The sequence below is a fragment of the Schistocerca gregaria genome, chromosome 1, assembly GCF_023897955.1.
Source record: "Schistocerca gregaria isolate iqSchGreg1 chromosome 1, iqSchGreg1.2, whole genome shotgun sequence".
Lineage (NCBI taxonomy): Eukaryota > Metazoa > Arthropoda > Insecta > Orthoptera > Acrididae > Schistocerca > Schistocerca gregaria.
The window spans coordinates 12049332-12070678 of record NC_064920.1 but is presented as its reverse complement, the minus strand read 5'-3'; the positions used below and the strand labels follow the sequence as shown (position 1 = coordinate 12070678).

The 21347-nt window shown below is 46.8% G+C and overlaps 1 protein-coding gene across 4 annotated transcripts in view; it reads right to left on the bottom strand.

The window, feature by feature from the left end:
- The window catches only part of LOC126325647 (dynein axonemal light chain 1), a 153863-nt gene that overhangs the window by 73144 nt on the left and 59372 nt on the right, over nt 1-21347 (bottom strand). For 2 of the 4 annotated variants that reach the window (XM_049995357.1, XM_049995270.1), the window contains one exon: nt 4533-4644. In XM_049995357.1, coding sequence (XP_049851314.1) covers nt 4533-4644 — 112 coding nt within the window. Of the gene's footprint in view, nt 1-4532; nt 4645-8915; nt 8988-21347 lie in introns of those variants that run through there. The other 2 variants (XM_049995422.1, XM_049995279.1) reach the window with 2 other exon arrangements.

Genomic DNA, 21347 nt, shown 5'->3' with positions numbered 1-21347 from the left:
AGTTGGCATATAAACTTGTACTACTGTAGTAGGCATGGGCTTTGTGTCTATCTTGGCCACAATAATGCATTCACTATGCTGTTGGTAGTAGCTTACCTGCACTCCTATTTTTTATTCATTATTAAACCTACTCCTGCATTACCCCTATTTGATTTTGTATTTATAACCCTGTATTTGCCTGACCAATAGTCTTGTTCCTCCTGCCACCAAACTTCACTAATTCCCACTATATCCAACTTCAACCTATCCATTTCGCTTTTTAAATTTTCTAACCTACTTGCTCGATTAAGGGATCTGACATTCCATGCTCCGATCTGTAGAATGCCAGTTTTCCTTCTCCTGATAATGACATTCTCTTGAGTAGTCCCCGCTCGGGGATCCGAATGGGGGACTATTTTACCTCCGGAATATTTTACCCAAGAGGACACCATCATCATTTAACCATACAGTAAAGATGCATTCCCTCTGGAAAAATTATGGCTGTAGTTTCCCCTTGCTTTCAGCCGTTCACAGTACCAGCACAGCAAGGCCGCTTTGGTTAGTGTTGCAAGGCCACATCAGTCAATCATCCAGACTGTTGCCCCTGCAACTACTGAAAAGGCTGTTGCCCCTCTTCAGGAACCACATGTTTGTCTGGCCTCTCAACAGATACCCCTCCACTGTGGTTGCACCTACGGTACGGCCATCTGTATCGCTGCGGCACCCAAGCTTCTCCACCAACGGCAAGGTCCATGGTTCATGGGGGCAGGTCTCCCAGGGCACTTCATGCATATTGCTGGAGATGAATGGTCAGTGCCAGATTCTTGGGATGGCTTTCCAGATTACCAACAAGTGGGCTTCACCACTGCAACCCGGTACTGTGTGTGTGGCCACACAGCTGGAACTTGAAGCAACTCACAGCACTCAATATAAAGGACTCTATGACTGAGGAACCCTGACATGACTTGATCAGGTAGTGATAGAGAAGTGGAGATCATAATGAAATATTCAGAATTCTCGATCTCTACATTATTCCTTCATCCTTTGTTTCACATCGACTATCCCCTGTGATAACCATTTTCGTTTCAGTTCTGCAATGTCTGTCCATGTAATATCATGTCGTGTGACCACACCCCTGCTCGAGTTAAGTGAGTTACACATCTCAACATCTAGGTTATAGCCAACCAATTTTTGTGACTTCCTAAGAAGTTCCATTGGCTTTGACAGACTTAGACCAGTCAGTTTAGCCAACAAGGGATCATTCTGCAGTCGTGAAATAGAGTTTCAGGTACTAGCAAGTCCTTCTAATGTATTGTGAATATAGTAAGTCTTCTTATAGTAATAACACAGTGCTACACCGTCCGGGTTATCTGGATACTTCCCACCAACACCAACATATCCGAACTCCGGAGATGGGAACTTGCCCTTTAATATATCCTCTCTTCTCATTATCCACCAGGCCTCAATCTCCGCTAATTTCAAGTTGCCGCCACTCATACCTCACCTGTCATTCAACATCATCTTTGCCTCTGCACTTCCGCATCGACTGACATCTCTGCCCTTACTCTTTGCCTTTAAATATGTCTGCTTGTGTCTGTGTATGTATGGATGGATGTGTGTGTGTGTGTGTGTGTGTGTGTGTGTGTGTGTGTGTGTGTGTGTGTGTGTGTGTGTGTGTGTGTGCGTGCGCGCGCGTGTGTGCGCGTGCGAGTATATACCTATCCCTTTTTCCCCCTGAGGTAAGTCTTTCCGTTCCCGGGATTGGAATGACTCCTTACCCTCTGCCTTAAAACCCACATCCTTTCATCTTTCCTTTTCCTTCCTTCTTTCCTGACGAAGCAGCCGCCGGTTGCGAAAGCTCAAGCTCAAAATTCTGTGTGTGTGTTTGTGTGTTTTATTCATTGTGCCTATCTTTCCTTTTCCTTCCCTCTTTCCTGATGAAGCAGCTGCCGGTTGCGAAAGCTCGAAATTCTGTGTTTGTGTTTGTGTGTTTTATTCATTGTGCCTATCTACCAGCGCTTTCCCGCTTGGTAAGTCTTGGAATCTTTGTTTTTAATATATTTTTCCCATGTGGAAGTTTCTTTCTATTTTATTTATAACCCAGATATTTATTTGTTTAATAAATGAGTCTCCTATTTTTAAAATTATAAGAGAGGTGTGTGGCTATTTTAAAAGTTCTGCGAGGCAACAACATAATTTTATGTGGGCCTGATCTAAATGACAGTTAGTTTTTAGAATCCTTATAGTTCACCTTATCACTAATGCTGCAATATTATGAAAAGGAAAGTTGCTACTCACCATACAGTGGAGATGCTGAGTCTGCACTGGTAGGAAGCTCAGTGGGTGGAAGTGAGGAATAATAGGCTGTGTTCTGTGAAAACTTCAGTGTCACCGTGGCTTACTTCCTTCTGACTGTGACGAGCTGAAGAAGTATCACTTACAATGCTTAAGAGTGGGACATTGCCCACTTTCTCTTATGATGCAAGGAGACCCCAGTGTGTCACAGATGGGGAGCACAGATGTTGGTACAACATATTTTAATTGAATGTGTTGTATGTGATGACCTGAGGGCAGATCTGCGACCCACCAGCTCTGCCCTCTATCATAACTGACAATTAGATGAGTGTGGTTCATGTCTTAAGATTCTGTGTGGTGGCACACTTTTGCCAAAATAGTGGGTGTCAGATTTTAACGTGTCACAGAGTAGCTCGGTCACCCACTATTTCTGAGTAGTTACCCACTCACAGACATCAGTCATCTCTTTAAAATATGTTCATGCTGAAAATTTAGCCTTGATTTTATCTACCTATTCAGCTGTTTTGTCTGGTTTTTATGGTTGGTCTTTTATAAACCTAAAAATGTCAGGGTTGTGTTTTCAATACTTGTGTATGGATTCAACCTGGTTTCAATATTTATTTTAATTTTTTAATAGATTTTTCACTAACTTCATCTGTATTTATATCAAGCGAGGGCTCTGACGAACTCGCCATTTAGTACTCTAACCCACTAAATGCTGTCGTATTATAGATCCGATGTGATTCGAGAGGCGAGGGGTTTGGAGCAGGTGTGGAATGTGGAAGGATGAGGATATTATGTAGGTTGGGTGGGCAGAGGAATAATCTTGCAGAGGGTTGTGGAGGATAGTGTAGACTATTAGTCATTTCTGAACATAACAAAAGTTAGTTGAAACCCTAGTGGAGAATGTGATTTGCTTCATTCCTGGGCAGTACCAAATCATGGGGGGGGGGGGGTCTTCTGTTGTGGCCGGTCAGTTGCTACATGGGAAATGGTAGGTGACTGGGAGGATAGAGAACACAAGATCTATTTGTAGACAAGGTGAGGAGGGTAATTTCGGTCTGCAAAGGTCTCAGGCCATTGGCATATTTGGAGAGGTACTTAGTGACTGCAGGTGGCTAGACTTTATGGAAGGGACTTCTCGATGTGAAATGGTGTCAGTTGGAGGTATTGTTGACGGTTGCTAGGTTTGATGTCAGCTGGAGGTACTGATATGGACATCTCTGAGATGAAGGTCAATATTGGGGAAAGTTGCTTGCTGGGCTGAGGAAGACCAGGTTAAGTGAATGTGTGGAAAGGTTTCGAGGTTCTGGAGGAATGTGGTAAAGGGAGCCCTCAGTCGAGATCATAAATACAGACCAGATAAGGGGTCTGGGAGTGAGTGATTCCTCTGGAAGGCCTACATACAGGTAGGCACAGGATGATGCCTTACTGGCACCCATGGCTGTATTGCAGATTTATTTTTTAGGTGACGTGTTCTCAAAGAAGAATTATTTATAGACGAGTATAGATTTGGTCATGGTGGCTAAAAGGTTTCCAGGATTGGTGTGAATCAGATATTGGGAAAAGTTGTGTTTAGTGGTGGCAAGGCTGAGGGCATTGGAGGTGTTAGTGTAGAGGTATGTGGCATCTATAGATACGAGCTGAGTGATGGATGGTATAGCAACAGGAGCTGTGGGAACACTGCTAGAAATGTATCCTTTTTCTCATAACCACATGACCTCACTCTTTACTTCTCCCTGTCCTCCACCTGCCTCTATCCGCTTCCCTGCTACCACACTGGCTTCCTAACTGTCTACCACAACTGCATAGTCGTCTCCTCTTTTACCCAAACAGCACAACCTCCTGATGCTCCACTGTGCAGCCCACATACTGACCCCAACATGTACCTGCACACTCCCACTGGCATCTTCCCCCACCCCTACACTGCTCTCCTCCCCCCTTTCCTCCTCCACCTCAACCCATGATCCATTCCCGCTCCTGACTGGCTGCAGTTGCAGTCACAGTCAGGCCTTAATGCCAGTGGGCTGGCTAGAGAGAGAGAGAGAGAGAGAGAGAGAGAGAGAGAGAGAGAGAGAGTTGTCTACATATGAGAAAGGATTTAGTCCAACAGCTGATAATGTCAAGCAGTCTTCTTTCAATGTAACAGCCTGCCACTCAGTACCTCCTGTATGTGGTGAGTAGCAAACTCCCCTATTTCATATTGTTGTTAGACTAATATCTTAAATATTGTAAAGTTATATATCCTTATGTATTACCAGTCCTGAGAAAGCCTTAATGTAGTTTCTTCCCAGAGAAAGAATTTTTAAATTTTTCAGTGTACTCACACCTGCAATCTTCTCTATCATGTTTGTAGACAGTGAAAGTTTCCTGGAACAAATTGGAGCACTAGTTTTTTTTATTTTATTTACACATCAAGTTCCATAAGACCAAATTGAGGAGCAATTCTCCAAGGTCATGGAATGTGTCAGTACATGAAATTACAACACTTAAGTAATAACTGATAAAAGTAAAATACAGGGTGGCGCAGGGGGAAATGGGAAATTTCAAAATAACGTCATTTCCATGAATAAATTCATGAAACTATTAATTTATTAACGAAAGTGAATGTATTCAGTATGTCTTTACAATCAAAATGTCCAAAAGTGTCTACTTTTTAAACATGACATTGGAAAGATGTCCTCCCATTCGGCGTTCACACTCTAACAGCCTGTTATGAAAACTCTGGAATGCGCGGTGTAGCAAATCTTAGGGAATGGCAGTGATTTCGTTTTCAGTGTTCTCCTTCAGTTCATGGATTGTTGCAGGACGTGTACGGTACACCTTGCCTTTAAGATATCCCCCCAGGAAGAAGTCGCACACACTAAGATCAGGGGATTTCGCAGACCATGCAATGTCACCGTTACGTGAAATAATGCGTCTTCCAAACAACTGACGAACTGCTGCCATTGATTCTTGAGCTGTGTGTGACGTGGCTCCATCCTGCTGAAACCACATGTTTTCGACCTTAAGATTAAGCTCGTACAGTCTCGGTGTAAAGAATGTTTGAAGCATTTCAACATATTAAGTGTATGTTACTGTCACCTCACTACCATCCTCACGTTCAAAAAAATAAGGGCCAATAACACCACAATATGATACAACACACCGTATTGTGACCTTGGCGCTATGTAGTGGTCGCTGGTGAAACTCACAAGGATTGTCCTGTGTCCAATTATGAAAATTCTGTTTGTTTGCGAATCTGCTCATATGGAAATGGGCTTCATCTGATATCCATAAGTTACCAATGAAATTCGTGTCCTCGTTGATTTTAGCCCATCCTCGTTGATTTTAGCCAATATCTGGCTACTAAACTCCATACGTGACACTGGGTCTTGTACACGTAAGTGTTGCACAATCTGCAACTTATAGGGATGGAAGTCTAATTCGTGCAGTATTCTTTGTAAGTTTCATCGCTTAATCCCTAGCAAAGATGCATGCTGTCGAACGGAGTGGTGAGGACTTCTCTCAATTGCAGCTCTAGCAGCTGCAATGTTCTCTGGGGTACGTACTGTTGGAATGCCACCTGGAGGTTTCTTTTTCAAGGCAGATCCTGTTACTTCAGAATTACACACCCATGTTGTAATTGCATGCACAGATGGGACACGTCCATGACGTCCAAGCTGGTAATGCTGTCGAAATGTTCTCTGCACTGCAGTCGCACTATCACCATTTTTGTAAAATGCTCTCACAGCTACTGCACGTTCTGCACCAGTCCAATTCTTCATGATTACTAAATGGCAATGTGTTCACATCAATTGTGCAAAGTCTCAAACATCTGCCGGTGCTACAGTGCTCCTAACTGTAACGTTCAAAATTTCCTGTTCCCTGCACCACTCTGTATTTATGAAACCAAAAAAAGAAAATATTTATGAACCCAAAAAAAGTAAAGACATAAATAAATGCAGTCAACAGCTCAATAAGAATCAGCTTAATTTTTCAAGGAACTCAACAGAAGAGAAGGGGTGACCCATGAGGAAACTCTTCAGTTTCAATTTTAAAGCACATGGATTACTACTAAGACTTTTGAATTCGAGTGTAGCTTATTGAAAATGGATGCAGCAATATACTGCATACTTTCATACACAAGAGTTAAGGAAGTGCAATCCAAATGCAGGTTTGATTTCTGCTGAGTATTAACTGAGTGAAAGCTGCTTATTCTTGGGACTAAGATAATATTGTTAACAAGAAATTACAGTAAGAAATACATATATTGAGAGGCCAGTGTCAAAATACCCAGACTCATGAACAGGGGTCGACAAGAGGTTCATGAACTTACACCACTTATTGCCCAAACCGCTGGTTTCTGAGCCAAAAATATCCTTTTAGAATGGGAAGAGTTACCCTCAAAATATAATACCGTACGACATAAGCAAATGAAAATAAGCAAAGCAGACTAATTTTTCTGTTGAACAATCACTCAATTTAGATATCATTCAAATAGTAAAAATGGCAGCATTAAGTCTTTGAACAATATCCTGAATGTGGGCTTTCCATGACAGCTTACCATCTATCTGAACACCTAGAAATTTGAACTGTTCAGTTTCACTAACCATGTGCCCATTGTGTGAAATTAAAACATCAGGTTTTGTAGAATTGTGTGTTAGAAACTGTAACAACTGAGTCCTTCTGTGATTTAGGATTAGTTTATTTTCTAAAAGCCATGAACTTATGCCATGAACTGCACTATCTGAAACCAAGCCAATGTTGCATACAGCCATCCTTTACTACCAAGCTAGTGTCATCAACAAACCATCCTCCAACACTGTCACAGAATCACATAATTTTTTAAAAGTTTAAATAGCTCTTATATATAAGTAGCTCCTTGCGTTTCTTTGTATATCTCAGTACTTTTCAGTATTTTTTTCTCCTGGAGACCTTTTTACAAATCTTGACAAAACTTTTGAGATTTGGATAACGAGACTGTCCTACTATTAGCCTATTGCAAGAATAGATCCAAGTATTGAAACACAGCTTATAATGAGTTTTTCTAAGATTATTTCGCACTTGTTTATAATCCCATTTGGTTTCAATGGCAGACAAAAGTGGTTATTAAACTTTGGATAGTTCAAATCCCAGTACAGAAATATTTGCAATGAAACTCATAAATATGAAATATTTAACAACTTCAAAACTGTATCACATTTGCATAGATATGTAAACAGTAGTCATGCTCTTATTAATAAATGTATTAATAAATTTAAATGTTTTATTACAATTAGAACATTATTATTACACCTGCATATGAACATTTCTAAAATATAGCTGCAAATTCCAAACTTCATTATTCTTCTCTGATTTATTCAAAAGACAAATCATTATGATGTACTAAAATCGTCATCATGAACATCATTTATTGCTCCATTCTGATCCATTACATATAAGGGGTGTTCAAAAAGAAATGAGCGGGAGGCATAATTACGGAACCAGTACCTGTATGTTAGAAGTATTGACCCTGGCTGTTGAGACACTTGTCCCACTGTGACACAAGGCGGTGAATGGCTGTCTCATAAAATTCCTGGGGCTGCAATGTTAACCAGTTCTGCATGTACGGCTGGATGTCGTCATCCACATGAGCGCAGGAAAGGTTATGCTGACATTCTTGTTTGACCAAGATGCCCCCTTCTGATTCCCTTCCTGCAGCATGGCACAACAGTGAATGCCCAGCATCACTCACAAACCTTGACCACCCTTTGCCAAGCGATCAAATCAAAATGACCAGGCAGTCTCACCTGTGGGGTCATTCTGCTCCACGACAATGCAAAGCCTCATATGGTCCACTCAGTCGCAGCACTTCTGCACAAATTCAAATGGGGGTTCTCGGCCACCCTCCATACAATCTGGACGTCTCTCCCTGTGATTACACCATTTTTTGTCCCCTTAAAAAGGCTCTGAGGGGCAAATGATTCACCTCGGATGACAACGTCCAGTTGTATGTGCAGAACTGCGTAACGTCACAACCCCTGGAATTTTATGAGACAGCCATTCACCACCTTCTGTCACAGTGGGCCAAGTGTCTCAACAGCCAGGGTCAATACTTCTAACATACAGTTTCTGGATTCTGTAATAATGCCTCTGGCTCGTTTCTTTTTGAACGCACCTTATACTTAAGTAGTGAATGGAATATAAGACAAGTAAGTGATTAGGAAGATTTTGGCTGTAAATAGCCATCTTCAGTGCTTTTTCATTATGGTGAAATGTAATGAAAATGAACTGAAGATGGGTATTTATAGCCAAAATCTAACTCTGTAAGAATAATAAAAGCTAATGGTATTGCGACTGACTACTTTGTGCCTCTCCTTCCTTATAGTCTATGGTTACTGTGCACAATGGTTCCTGGTGGAATCAAAGTTGGTTAGTTTAGTGACTGTTTGTGACCATATGATGTAGAATAAATATTACTATTACTGTTATTACTACTACTACTACTACTACTACTACTACTACTACTACTACTATTACTATTAGTGGGGGCGGTAACATGAAAAACAAAACACAGTCTACTATGTCCCTGCTATGGGCCTCACATTCAGTCAGTTTTAACATACTTCTAAAGTAAATTTTCCTTTTTATACATTATTTAAGCAGCACAGAAGGCATACCAGTTTTTCTTCCTGACAAATTGAAACAAACACAATAGTTCCATGTGAGATGCTACACAGTTTCAGTGTCAGTTCTTCACCCAGTGAATGGCTGTTAACAGGCAATCTACCTCTTACAGTACTAGCTGTAACAGAAACGTAGTATTGCACAAATGAATATCACTAACGAGAAAGTATCCTTCAGATCTTCCAAACTTTGAATAAGTTACAAGGATAGTGATAGCAGTGTGTGGGGTCATCAGGGGGGTCATCAGGGTAGGGCAATTAGGTAATCACTACTCATAGCCACGTTCCAGTTACTCTATTCAAAACACAATAGACACATACACTCTAACAGTCAATGCCTCGGTGGCCTACAGAAACCAATGTTGACACGGACAAGCTGTGAATGATGTCAACTAATCCATCAGCTGTCAGAAAAGTCTCATTTTTATTCTGCACAGTTTATTCACAGCAGACAACCCATGCGTGTGGATTCAGTGGATGAAGGAATGTGCATACAGTGGTGGAGAGTGAATGTTCATTTCCTTAATTTTTGTATTGTTATCCATCTCAATATTCTGAATATTTTTGGAGCTACCCTTGTGGTATTAAAAACAATGTTTCCTCTTTTTGTAGTGGTAATTACCTTGTTCACCAAGACAGTTGGTCATTACCTAGCAATAAATTATATCATCATCTGTAGCAAAAGCAAAATACATTTGACATTCACTGCTGTTGAAAAGAATCCTCCAGTTGTCTTTTATCTTTCATTATAGTATTTAACTATATAAATACAATAGCTGCTGCAACCCTCTATTACATTAACTTCTCCGACTCTTCTTACCTCTTGGAATGTATCAAAGAACATCCTTTGGACCATTTACCCTCCATTTGCATTGCCACATTATCTACCAATATTCATTTCATAATTAAGTCTCCTGTCCCAAGGGAGAGACTATCAGTATTACACAATTAATTCTAGTCTGATCCCTGATCCACTGAGCTGTTTTCCTGTCCCTCCAGCCAATTCCCAAAAAGGATCTCTCTGCTGCTCACTGAATTACTCTCTGTTTTTGAAAGATTTTTGCATTACTGCCATAAATCAAAACTGGTAACGCACACTGGTTGTTATTTTCTGTTTCAGATACATTGGAAGTTTAGTACTTGAAACATTACTAAATTTTTGGAACGTTATTCTTCTTCTTCTGTTTATACCATTTTCTTTCCATCATGTTGTTTTCTTCAAAAATTTATTTTCCACATATCCACCATGCGTAGCAATAATATGGCGTAGTCTCTGAATGAAATTACCCGAAACCTTTGACAACGTGTCTGGCGGAATGGCTTCACATGCAGATGAGATGTACTGCTTCAGCTGTTCAATTGTTTCTGGATTCTGGCGGTACACCTGGTCTTTCAAGTGTCCCCACAGAAAGAAGTCACAGGGGTTCCTATCTGGCGAATAGGGAGGCCAATCCACGCCGCCTCCTGTATGTTTCGGATAGCCCAAAGCAAGCACACGATCATCGAAATATTCATTCAGGAAATTAAAGACGTCGGTCGTGCGATGTGGCCGGGCACCATCTTGCATAAACCACGAGGTGTTCGCAGTGTCGTCTAAGGCAATTTGTACCGCAACAAATTCACGAAGAATGTCCAGATAGTGTGATGCAGTAATAGTTTCGGATCTGAAAAATAGGCCAATGATTCCTTTGGAAGAAATGGCGACCCAGACCAGTACTTTTTGAGGATGCAGGGATGATGGGACTGCAACATGGGGCTTTTCGGTTCCCCATATGCGCCAGTTCTGTCCAGGTAAAAATAAGCTTCGTCAGTAAACCAAATGCTGCCCACATGCATATCGCCATCATCAATCCTGTGCACTGTATCGTTAGCAAATGTCTCTCGTGCAGCAATGGTAACGGCGCTGAGGGGTTGCCGCGTTTGAATTTTGTATGGATAGAGGTGTAAACTCTGGCGCATGAGACGATACGTGGACATTGGCGTCATTTGGACCGCAGCTGCAACACAGCGAACGGAAACCCGAGGCCGCTGTTGGATCACCTGCTGCACTTGCTGCGCATTGCCCTCTGTGGTTGCCGTACGCGGATGCCCTACCTTTCCAGCACGTTCATCCGTCACGTTCCCAGTCCGTTGAAATTTTTCAAACAGATCCTTTATTGTATCACTTTTCGGTCCTTTGGTTACATTAAACCTCCATTGAAAACTTCGTCTTGTTGCAACAACACTGTGTTCTAGGCGGTGGAATTCCAACACTAGAAAAATCCTCTGTTCTAAGGAATAAACCATGTTGTTCACAGCACACTTGCTCGTTGTGAACAGCACACGCTTACAGCAGAAAGACGACGTACAGAATGGCGCACCCACAGACTGCAGGGATACGACTTCCTCAAATCCTGCCCTGAAATGAGGTCCATCCTTCATGAAATCCTCCCCACTCCACCAAGAGTGTCTTTCCGCCATCCACCTAACCTTCATAACCTCTTAGTTCATCCTTTGCAAATTCCCAAACCACCTTCCCTACCCTCTGGCCCCTACCCTCGTAACTGTCCCCGGTGTAAAACCTGTCCCATGCACCGTCCCACCACCAACTACTCCAGTCCTGTAACCCGGAAGGTGTACACGATCAAAGGCAGAGCCACGTGAGAAAGCACCCACGTGATTTACCAACTGACCTGCCTACACTGTGAAGCTTTCTATGTGGGAATGACCAGCAACAAACTGTCCATTCGCATGAATGGACGCAGGCAGACAGTGTTTGTTGGTAATGAGGATCACCCCGTGGCTAAACATGCCTTGGTGTACGGCCAGCACATCTTGGCACAATGTTACACCGTCTGAGTTATCTGGATACTTCCCACTAACACCAACCTGTCAGAACTCCGGAGATGGGAACTTACCCATCAGTATATCCTCTCTTCTCGATATGTGGGTTTTAAGGGAGAGGGTAAGGAGTCATTCCAGCCCCGGGAGCGGAAAGACTTCCCTCAAGGGGAAAAAAGGACAGGTGTACACTCGCACACACACACATATCCATCCGCTCATACACCAATTTCAGCCTGAGATGGGAACTTTAAGTGTGAGGCCTTTGGGGGTTTGGTTGCAAAAGCTAGAAATTCTGTGTGTGTGTTTGTGTGTTTTATTTATTGTGCCTATCTACCGCTGCTTTCCCACTTGGTAAGTCTTGGAATCTTTGTTTTTGATATATTTTTCCCATGTGGAAGTTTATATATATATATATTAAAAATAAAGATTCCAAGACTTACCAAGCGGGAAAGCGCCGGCAGACAGGCACATGAACAAAACACACAAACACACACACAGAATTACAAGCTTTCGCAACTGGCAGTTGCTTCGTCAGGAAGGAAGGAAGGAGAGGGAAAAATGAAAGGATGTGGGTTTTAAGGGAGAGGGTAAGGAGTCATTCCAATCCCGGGAGTGGAAAGACTTCCCTTAGGGGAAAAAAAGGACAGGTGTACACTCGCGCACACACACACACACACACACATATCCATCTGCACATACAACTTCTTATAAGCAGAATTATTAGTGTCTGAAAAGTCTGCAAATTTTTCTGTTATTCTACACTGTCTTGCTCTTCCAGCAATCCAGATAAATGCTTACACTCAAGGTAAAGGAAAGACAATTGACAATGAAAGTACATCATTGTTAAAAATGAATTGTATATGTAAAGTGTGCACAATTTCTTTCTGGGGGGTAGAAGACTCACACCTGTCAGTTAAACAGTTAAAGAGTCACAGGTGTGAGTCTCCTTACCCCCCCCCCCCCCTCCCCACCACCGCCACCACAACCCACCACCACCAATGAAAGTGCACAGTCACTGTTGGACACTTGTGGTGCTTTGCACTGATACACAAAACTTCACCCAGATAATTTATATAAGGTACACCATCATTCAGTAATGCATGATGCAAATAGTCATAAGCAGACACGTTACATCAAACAAATAAAGAAATAAATGAATATAATAGATGGAAACATTCCACGTGGGAAAAATATATCTAAAAACAAAGATGATGTAACTTACCAAACGAAAGCACTGGCATGTTGATAGACACACAAACAAACACAAACATACACACAAAATTCAAGCTTTTGCAACCAACAGTTGCTTCATGAGGAAAGAGGTAAGGGGAGGGAAAGACGAAAGGATGTGGGTTTTAAGGGAGAGAGTAAGGAGTCATTCCAATCCCGGGAGCGGAAAGACTTACCTTAGGGGGAAGGACAGGTACACACTCACACACACAAACACACACACACACACACACACACACACACACACACACACACACACACACACACACACACACACACACATCCATCCGCACATACACAGACAAAAGCAGACATTTGTAAAGGCAAAGAGTTTGGGCAGAGATGTCAGTTAAGGGTTACAGAGGCAAAGATGTTGTTGAATGACAGGTGAGGTATGAGCGGCGGCAACTTGAACTTAGTGGAGGTTGAGACCTGGTGGGTAACGGGAAGAGAGGATATACTGAAGGGCAAGTTCACATCTCCGGAGTTCTGACAGGTTGGTGTTAGTGGGAAGTATCCAGATAACCCGGACGGTGTAACACTCTGCCAAGATGTGCTGGCCATGCAGCAAGGCATGTTTAGCCACAGGGTGATCCTCTTTACCAACAAACACTGTCTGCCTGTGCCCATTCATGCAAATGGACAGTTTTTTACTGGTCATTCCCACATAGAAAGCTTCAAGTGTGGGCAGGTCAGTTGGTAAATCACGTGGGTGCTTTCACACGTGGCTCTGCCTTTGATCGTGTACACCTTCCAGGTTAAGGAAATAAAATGGTTGAAGAAATCATGCACACTGTACACAAAAGAACTGTAAGTTCAAACACTTAGTAATTATATAGTTATGAGCAGTCTATGTTTCGTAGGAACAACACAGATTTTTAAAATCAGTCATATATAAGGGGTGTCAAGTTGTCATGCTTCAGAACAACCAATATACTTGACAGCACTGTCTGCTATTGACAACCATTGTTTCTCTGCTGCAGCTGTGATAGGTAGTCCTTCGACCTCGGTTTCCACTTACACTGCTTACACTGCTGGATAAACTCCTATCTCAAGAACCTGGATGGTGGCTCTGAAACAAATCTGGTTATGATGTTGTCATTGACATTTCAACAATAAGAAGGTCATCTGGAGTAATGAATGAGAACTCATCCCTGCATAATTGATTGAGAATTCAAACATGCTTCAATTTGATTTATAAGTGTGTATAATTTTTCAAATGTCAAAACAGTTTTCCTGACTTTCTTCAAGTGTTTCCTGATATTTCTGACACCTCTTTTCATAGTCTACTAAAATTTGCGATACAATGTGGGATAAATGCCACCATGTACCATTCTGTGGCACATAGTTCCAAATTTGTCTTGCATGGAATGGAAAGCTAAACAGTTTGTACAGCTCATGCAGCTAGTTCCTTGCTCCCATAAATGTCTTACCGTTGTCACTGAATATGTTTGTGAAAATAATTTTCGAAGAGCAGTAATGAAAGATTGGGGAACAAGTCAGTGACAGGCTAGATGTTTACTGCTTTTGTTATCGTGCATACGAATGACTTTTGCCCTACTTTTGCTCATCTTCTGTTGATGACATATAGTGGCTCTCTGCAGTCAACCCCTTACTTACAGAAAGATCTGCTTTGTTCTGTACCGACTGAAGCAAGTTGTCCCATGACCTCGATTGCAGTGGTTGCTTGCAAGTCATAACAAGGAAGGAATTAGTGAATTACTTCCCTAGCTATAGTTCTTTCATTGGGTCTCCAATATCTTTGTCTGAGGTTTGCTGACATGACAGGAGTTGTGATCTAGTAAAATACCTGCTCACTCTTAACAGCTGTTGCTTGTCTAATGGAGTGAATTAAGTTTGCTTTTCTTGGGGAATTGTTTAGCAGTGTTGTAGTTCCTCAGTCTCCTTTGAGAGTCTTGCTGTCGTGCTGTATAAATGATCACCTTTGATTCTGTGTGAAGTTTCCCTACAGTCAAGTCTCCATTGTGCCTCTTGGTAGGTTGTTACATGACTTTGTTTGTACATCTCAGTATGAGCACCAAGTCTTTCAGATTTGACTATGAAGTATATTGAAACTTGGGAGTTCGAGTCTCGGTCCAGCAATCAGTTTTAATCTGCCAGGAAGTTTCATATCAGTGCACACTCCACTGCAGAGTGAAAATCTCATTCTGGATGAAGTATATTGTTGGTCTATTTAATTCACAATACAGGTAGCAGCAATTTAAAAACATATCTACCTAGTTTTTTAGGTACTTCATGTACATAGTTTATAGTCCTAACAGTCGATAGAGCCAGCAATGAGCTGTTCACCACAGCTAACTGTGTCCAGGCTACTGCAGTTTAATGCCTTTTGAATTGATGTCATTTATAGAGCCTGTGTGATTCCAGTCTTCTAATAAAGAGAGCTGGTGGATTTCAGAGACACAATTTCCAACAGTTTTCCGCAACACTGGTTTTTTCACCAACTGTAATAAAGAATCTGTTCAAATGGAAGTTTGGGCACTATTTAAATGAAACCAGGGTATTGTCTCCATAAATCTAGCCAAGAGTAAGGCCACATGAAGTCTTTCAGTGATATCTTCTTGACTGGCACAACTCTGGACTTCGATCTTATATGCTCAACTGAGAAAGAATTTTCTCGAGAAATACCTCAGCGATAAATGCAGGTGCATACACTGACTCAAAAGCATCTGAGAGTCCTTGTAGCCTTGCTTACTTTACTCCATTGCTGATCACTCTTTGTTCAATATGAATAACATTCAATGGCAGGAGATGACTACTCACCTGTTCCCACCTTCAGGTCATCTGGTAACAGCTGATCCCATTATATTTGAAAGGTGTTGCAGGAATATCTTGCTATACACCACTGGTCCCATCAGCACCAACAGATCAAATATGGAAGCAGTCTCAGAAAGTACATGCTGTTGAGTCCAGCTCACAGTACTGTTCTCTGCATCGGTGAGCAAGAACTGGAAGGTATTGTTATGAGGAAACAGACCAAAAGTTTTGACTGTTTCTTGCTGTTCATTGCCCAGACTATAGTATTTGCACTTTACTGTGTTCAGGTGCAACATTTTCAAGCAATCTCATATCATTAACACCCCCTTTATGAAGGGTAAATCCTCCACTCTAAAGTAATCCAATCAGCTCTTCCTGCAGACTGAGTGCCTCCTCTGTATGTCGGCTGTGATGCAGGGACAGTTTGCCTGCAGGGACAGGTTGGCTGCAGGGACAGGTTGGCTGCAAGGACAGGTTGGATGCAGGGACAGGTAGAATGCAGGGACAGGTTGGCTGCAGGGACAGGTTGGATGCTGGGAAAGGTTGGCTACAGGGACAGCTTGTATACAGCGACAGGTTGGATGCAGTGACAGGTTGGCTGCAGGGACAGTTTGGCTGCAGGGACAGTTTGGCTGCAGGGACAGTTTGGCTGCAGGGACAGTTTGGCTGCAGGGACAGGTTGGCTGCAGGGACAGGTTGGCTACAGGGACAGGTTGGCTGCAGGGGCAGGTTGGCTTGCAGGGACAGGTTGGCTTGCAGGTACAGGTTGGCTGCAGGGACAGGTTGGCTGCAGGGACAGGTTGGCTGCAGGGACAGGTTGGCTGCAGGGACATGTTGGCTGCAGGGATAGGTTGGCTGCAGGGACAGGTTAGCTTGCAGGGACAGGTTGGCTGCAGGGACAGGTTGGCTTGCAGGAACAGGTTGGCTGCAGGGGCAGGTTGGCTGCAGGGACAGGTTGACTTGCAGGGACAGGTTGGCCGCAGGGACAGGTTGGCTGCAGGGACTGGTTGGCTGCAGGGGCAGGTTGGCTGCAGGGACAGTTTGGCTGTGGGTTCAGGTCGGCTGGGGGGGACAGGTTGGTTGCAGGTTCAGGTCGGATGTGGGTTCAGATTGGCTGCAGGTTCAGGTTGGCTGCATGTTCAGGTTGGCTGCGGGTTCAGGTCGGTTGTGGGTTCAGGTCGGCTGCGGGGACAGGTTGGCTGCGGGTTCAGGTAGGTTGCGGGTTCAGGTTGGCTGCGGGTTCAGGTCGGCTGCGGGTTCAGGTCGGCTGCATGTTCAGGTCGGCTGCATGTTCAGGTTGGCTACAGGGGCAGTTTGGCTGCAGGGGCAGGTTAGCTGCGGGTTCAAGTCGGTTGCGGGGACAGGTCATCTTTGTGGACAGGTTCGGTGCAGGTTCAGGTTTCCTGCGGGGACAGGTTGGCTGCGGGACAGGTTGGTTGCAGGGACAGGTTGGCTGCGTAGACAGGTTGGCTGCAGGAACAGTTTGCCCGCAGGGACAGTTTGGCTGCAGGGACAGTTTGGCTGCAGCGACAGGTTGTCTGCAGATACAGGCAGGGACAGGTTGCCTGCAGATACAGGGTGGCTGCAGATACAGGGTGGCTGGAGATACAGGTTGGCTGCAGATACAGGTTGGCTCCAGGGAGAGTTTGGCTTGCAGGGGACAGGTTGGCTGCAGGGACATGTTGGCTGCAGGGACATGTTGGCTGCAGGGACAGGTTGGCCGCAGTGGTAGGTTGGCTGCAGGGGCAGGTTGGCTGCAGGGGCAGGTTGGCTGCAGGGGCAGGTTGGCTTGAAGGTGAGGTTGGGTGCAGGGGCAGATTGGCTGCAGCGATGGGTTCGCTGCAGCGACAGGTTGGCTGTAGCGATGGGTTGGCTGCAGGGACGGGTTGGCTGCAGGGACGGGTTGGCTGCAGGGACATGTTGGCTGCAGTGACAGGTTGGCTGTGGGGACAGGGCGGCTGCGGGTTCAGGTCGGCTGCGGGTTCAGGTCGGCTGCGGATTCAATTCAGCTGTGGGATCAGGTCAGCTTGGGGGACAGGTCGGCTGGGGGCACAGGTTGGCTGCCGGTTCAGGTCGGCTGCGGGTTCAGGTCGGCTGCAGAATCAGGTTGACTGCGGGTTCAGGTTGGCTGTAGAAACAGGTTGGCTGGGGGGACAGGTTGACTGCGTGGACAGGTTGGCTTCGTGGACAGTTTGGCTGCGGGTTCAGGTTTTCTGCGGGGACAGGTTGGCTGTAGAGACAGGTTGGCTGTGAGGACAGGTTGGCTGCGGGGACTGGTTGGCTGCGGGTTCGTGTCAGCTGCGGGTTCAGGTCGGCTCTGGGGACAGGTCGGCTGGGGCGAAAAGTCGGCTGGGGGGACAGGTTGGCTGCGGGTTCAAGTCGGCTGCGGGTTCAGGTCGGCTGCGGGGACAGGTCGGCTGGGGGGACAGGTTGGCTGTGGGGACAGGTCGACTGCAGATTCAGGTCGGCTGTGGGGACATGTCGGTTGGGGGGGACAGGTTGCCTGCAGGACAGGTTGGCTTCGTGGACAGGTTGGCTGCAGGTTCAGGTTATCTGTGGGGACAGGTTGGCTGCGGGACAGCTTGGTTGCAGGGACAGGTTGGCTGCGTAGACAGGTTGGCTGCAGGAACAGTTTGCCCGCAGGGACAGTTTGGCTGCAGGGACAGTTTGGCTGCAGCGACAGGTTGTCTGCAGATACAGGCAGGGACAGGTTGCCTGCAGATACAGGGTGGCTGCAGATACAGGGTGGCTGGAGATACAGGTTGGCTGCAGATACAGGTTGGCTCCAGGGAGAGTTTGGCTTGCAGGGGACAGGTTGGCTGCAGGGACAGGTTGGCTGCAGGGACATGTTGGCTGCAGGGACATGTTGGCTGCAGGGACAGGTTGGCTGCAGTGGTAGGTTGGCTGCAGTGGTAGGTTGGCTGCAGGGGCAGGTTGGCTGCAGGGGCAGGTTGGCTGCAGGGGCAGGTTGGCTTGAAGGTGAGGTTGGGTGCAGGGGCAGGTTGGCTGCAGCGATGGGTTCGCTGCAGCGACAGGTTGGCTGTAGCGATGGGTTGGCTGCAGGGACGGGTTGGCTGCAGGGACGGGTTGGCTGCAGGGACATGTTGGCTGCAGTGACAGGTTGGCTGTGGGGACAGGGCGGCTGCGGGTTCAGGTCGGCTGCGGGTTCAGGTCGGCTGCGGATTCAATTCAGCTGTGGGATCAGGTCAGCTTGGGGGACAGGTCGGCTGGGGGCACAGGTTGGCTGCCGGTTCAGGTCGGCTGCGGGTTCAGGTCGGCTGCAGAATCAGGTTGACTGCGGGTTCAGGTTGGCTGTAGAAACAGGTTGGCTGGGGGGACAGGTTGACTGCGTGGACAGGTTGGCTTCGTGGACAGTTTGGCTGCGGGTTCAGGTTTTCTGCGGGGACAGGTTGGCTGTAGAGACAGGTTGGCTGTGAGGACAGGTTGGCTGCGGGGACTGGTTGGCTGCGGGTTCGTGTCAGCTGCGGGTTCAGGTCGGCTCTGGGGACAGGTCGGCTGGGGCGACAAGTCGGCTGGGGGGACAGGTTGGCTGCGGGTTCAAGTCGGCTGCGGGTTCAGGTCGGCTGCGGGGACAGGTCGGCTGGGGGGACAGGTTGGCTGTGGGGACAGGTCGACTGCAGATTCAGGTCGGCTGTGGGGACATGTCGGTTGGGGGGGACAGGTTGCCTGCAGGACAGGTTGGCTTCGTGGACAGGTTGGCTGCAGGTTCAGGTTATCTGTGGGGACAGGTTGGTTGTGGGGACAGGTTGGCTGCAGGGACAGTTTGGCTGCGGGTTCAGATCGGCTGGGGGGACAGGTTGGATGGGGGGGGACAGGTTGGTTGCGGGTTCAGGTCGGATGTGAGTTCAGGTTGGCTGCAGATTCAGGTTGGCTGCGTGTTCAGGTTGGCTGCGTGTTCAGGTTGGCTGCGGGTTCAGGTCGGTTGCGGGTTCAGGTCGGCTGTGGGGACAGTTTGGCTGAGGGGACAGGTTGGCTGCAGGTTCAGGTAGGCTGCGGGTTCAGATTGGCTGCGGGTTCAGGTCGGCTGAATGTTCAGGTTGGCTGCAGGGACAGGATGGCTACAGGGGCAGTTTGGCTGCAGGGTCAGGTTGGCTGCGGGTTCAAATCGGTTGCGGGGACAGGTCATCTTTGTGGACAGGTTGGCTGCAGGTTCAGGTTTCCTGCAGGGACAGGTTGGCTGTGGGACAGGTTGGTTGCAGGGACAGGTTGGCTCCAGTGACAGTTTGGCTGCAGGGACAGGTTGGCTCCAGGGACAGTTTGGCTTGCAGGGGCAGGTTGGCTGCAGGGGCAGGTTGGCTGCAGGGGCAGGATGGCTTGAAGGTGAGGTTGGCTGCAGGGGCAGGTTGGCTGCAGCGATGGGTTCGCTGCAGCGACAGGTTGGCTGCAGCGATGGGTTGGCTGCAGGGACGGGTTGGCTGCAGGGACGGGTTGGCTGCAGGGACGGGTTGGCTGCAGGGACGGGTTGGCTGCAGGGACAGGTTGGCTGCAGGGACATGTTGGCTGCAGAGACAGGTTGGCTGTGGGGTTGGCTAGGGGGACAGGTTGGCTGCGGGTTCAGGTTTCCCTCGGGGACTGGTTGGCTGCGGGACAGGTTGGTTGCGGGGACAGGTTGGTTGCGTGGACAGTTTGGCTTCGTGAACAGTTTGGCTGCGGGTTCAGGTTTTCTGCGGGGACAGGTTGGCTGTAGAGACAGGTTGGCTGAGAGGACAGGTTGGCTGCGGGGACTGGTTGGCTGCGGGTTCATGTCAGCTGCGGGTTCAGGTCGGCTCTGGGGACAGGTCCTCTGGGGGGACAAGTCGGCTGGGGGGACAGGTTGGCTGCGGGTTCAGGTCGGCTGCGGGGACTGGTTGGCTGCATGGACAGGTTGACTTCATGGACAGGTTAGCTGCGGGTTCAGGATTTCTGTGGGGATAGGTTGGCTGTGGGGACAGGTTGGCTGCAGGGACAGGTTGGCTGTGGGGACAGGTTGACTGCAGGGACAGGTTGGATCCAGGGACAGGTTGGCTGCAGGGAGAGGTTGGTTGCAGCGGCAGGTTGGCTGTGGGGGCAGGTCGGCTGCGGGGACAGGTTGGTTGCTGGGACATTTTGGCTGCAGGGACAGGTTGGATCTAGGGACAGGTTGGTTGCAGGGAGAGGTTGTTTGAAGGGCAGGTTGTTGGTGGGGGCAGGTTGGCTGCGGCGGCAGGTTGGCTGCAGGGGCATGTTGGTTGCAGCGATGGGTTCGCTGCAGCGACGGGTGGGCTGCAGCGATGGGTTGGCTGCAGGGACGGGTTTGCTGCAGGTACGGGTTGGCTGCAGGGATAGGTTGGCAGCAGGGACAGGTTGGCTGCGGTGACAGTTTGGCTGCAGGGAAAAGTTGGCTGCAGGGACAGGTTGGCTGCAGGGACAGGTCGGCTGTGGGTTCAGGTCGGCTGTGGGTTCAGGTCGGCTGTGGGTTCAGGTCGGCTGTGGGTTCAGGTCGGCTGCGCGTTCAGGTCGGCTGTGGGTTCAGGTCGGCTGCGGGTTCAGGTCGGCTGCGGGTTCAGTTCGGCTGCGGGATCAGGTCGGCTGGGAGGACAGGTTGGCAGTGGGTTC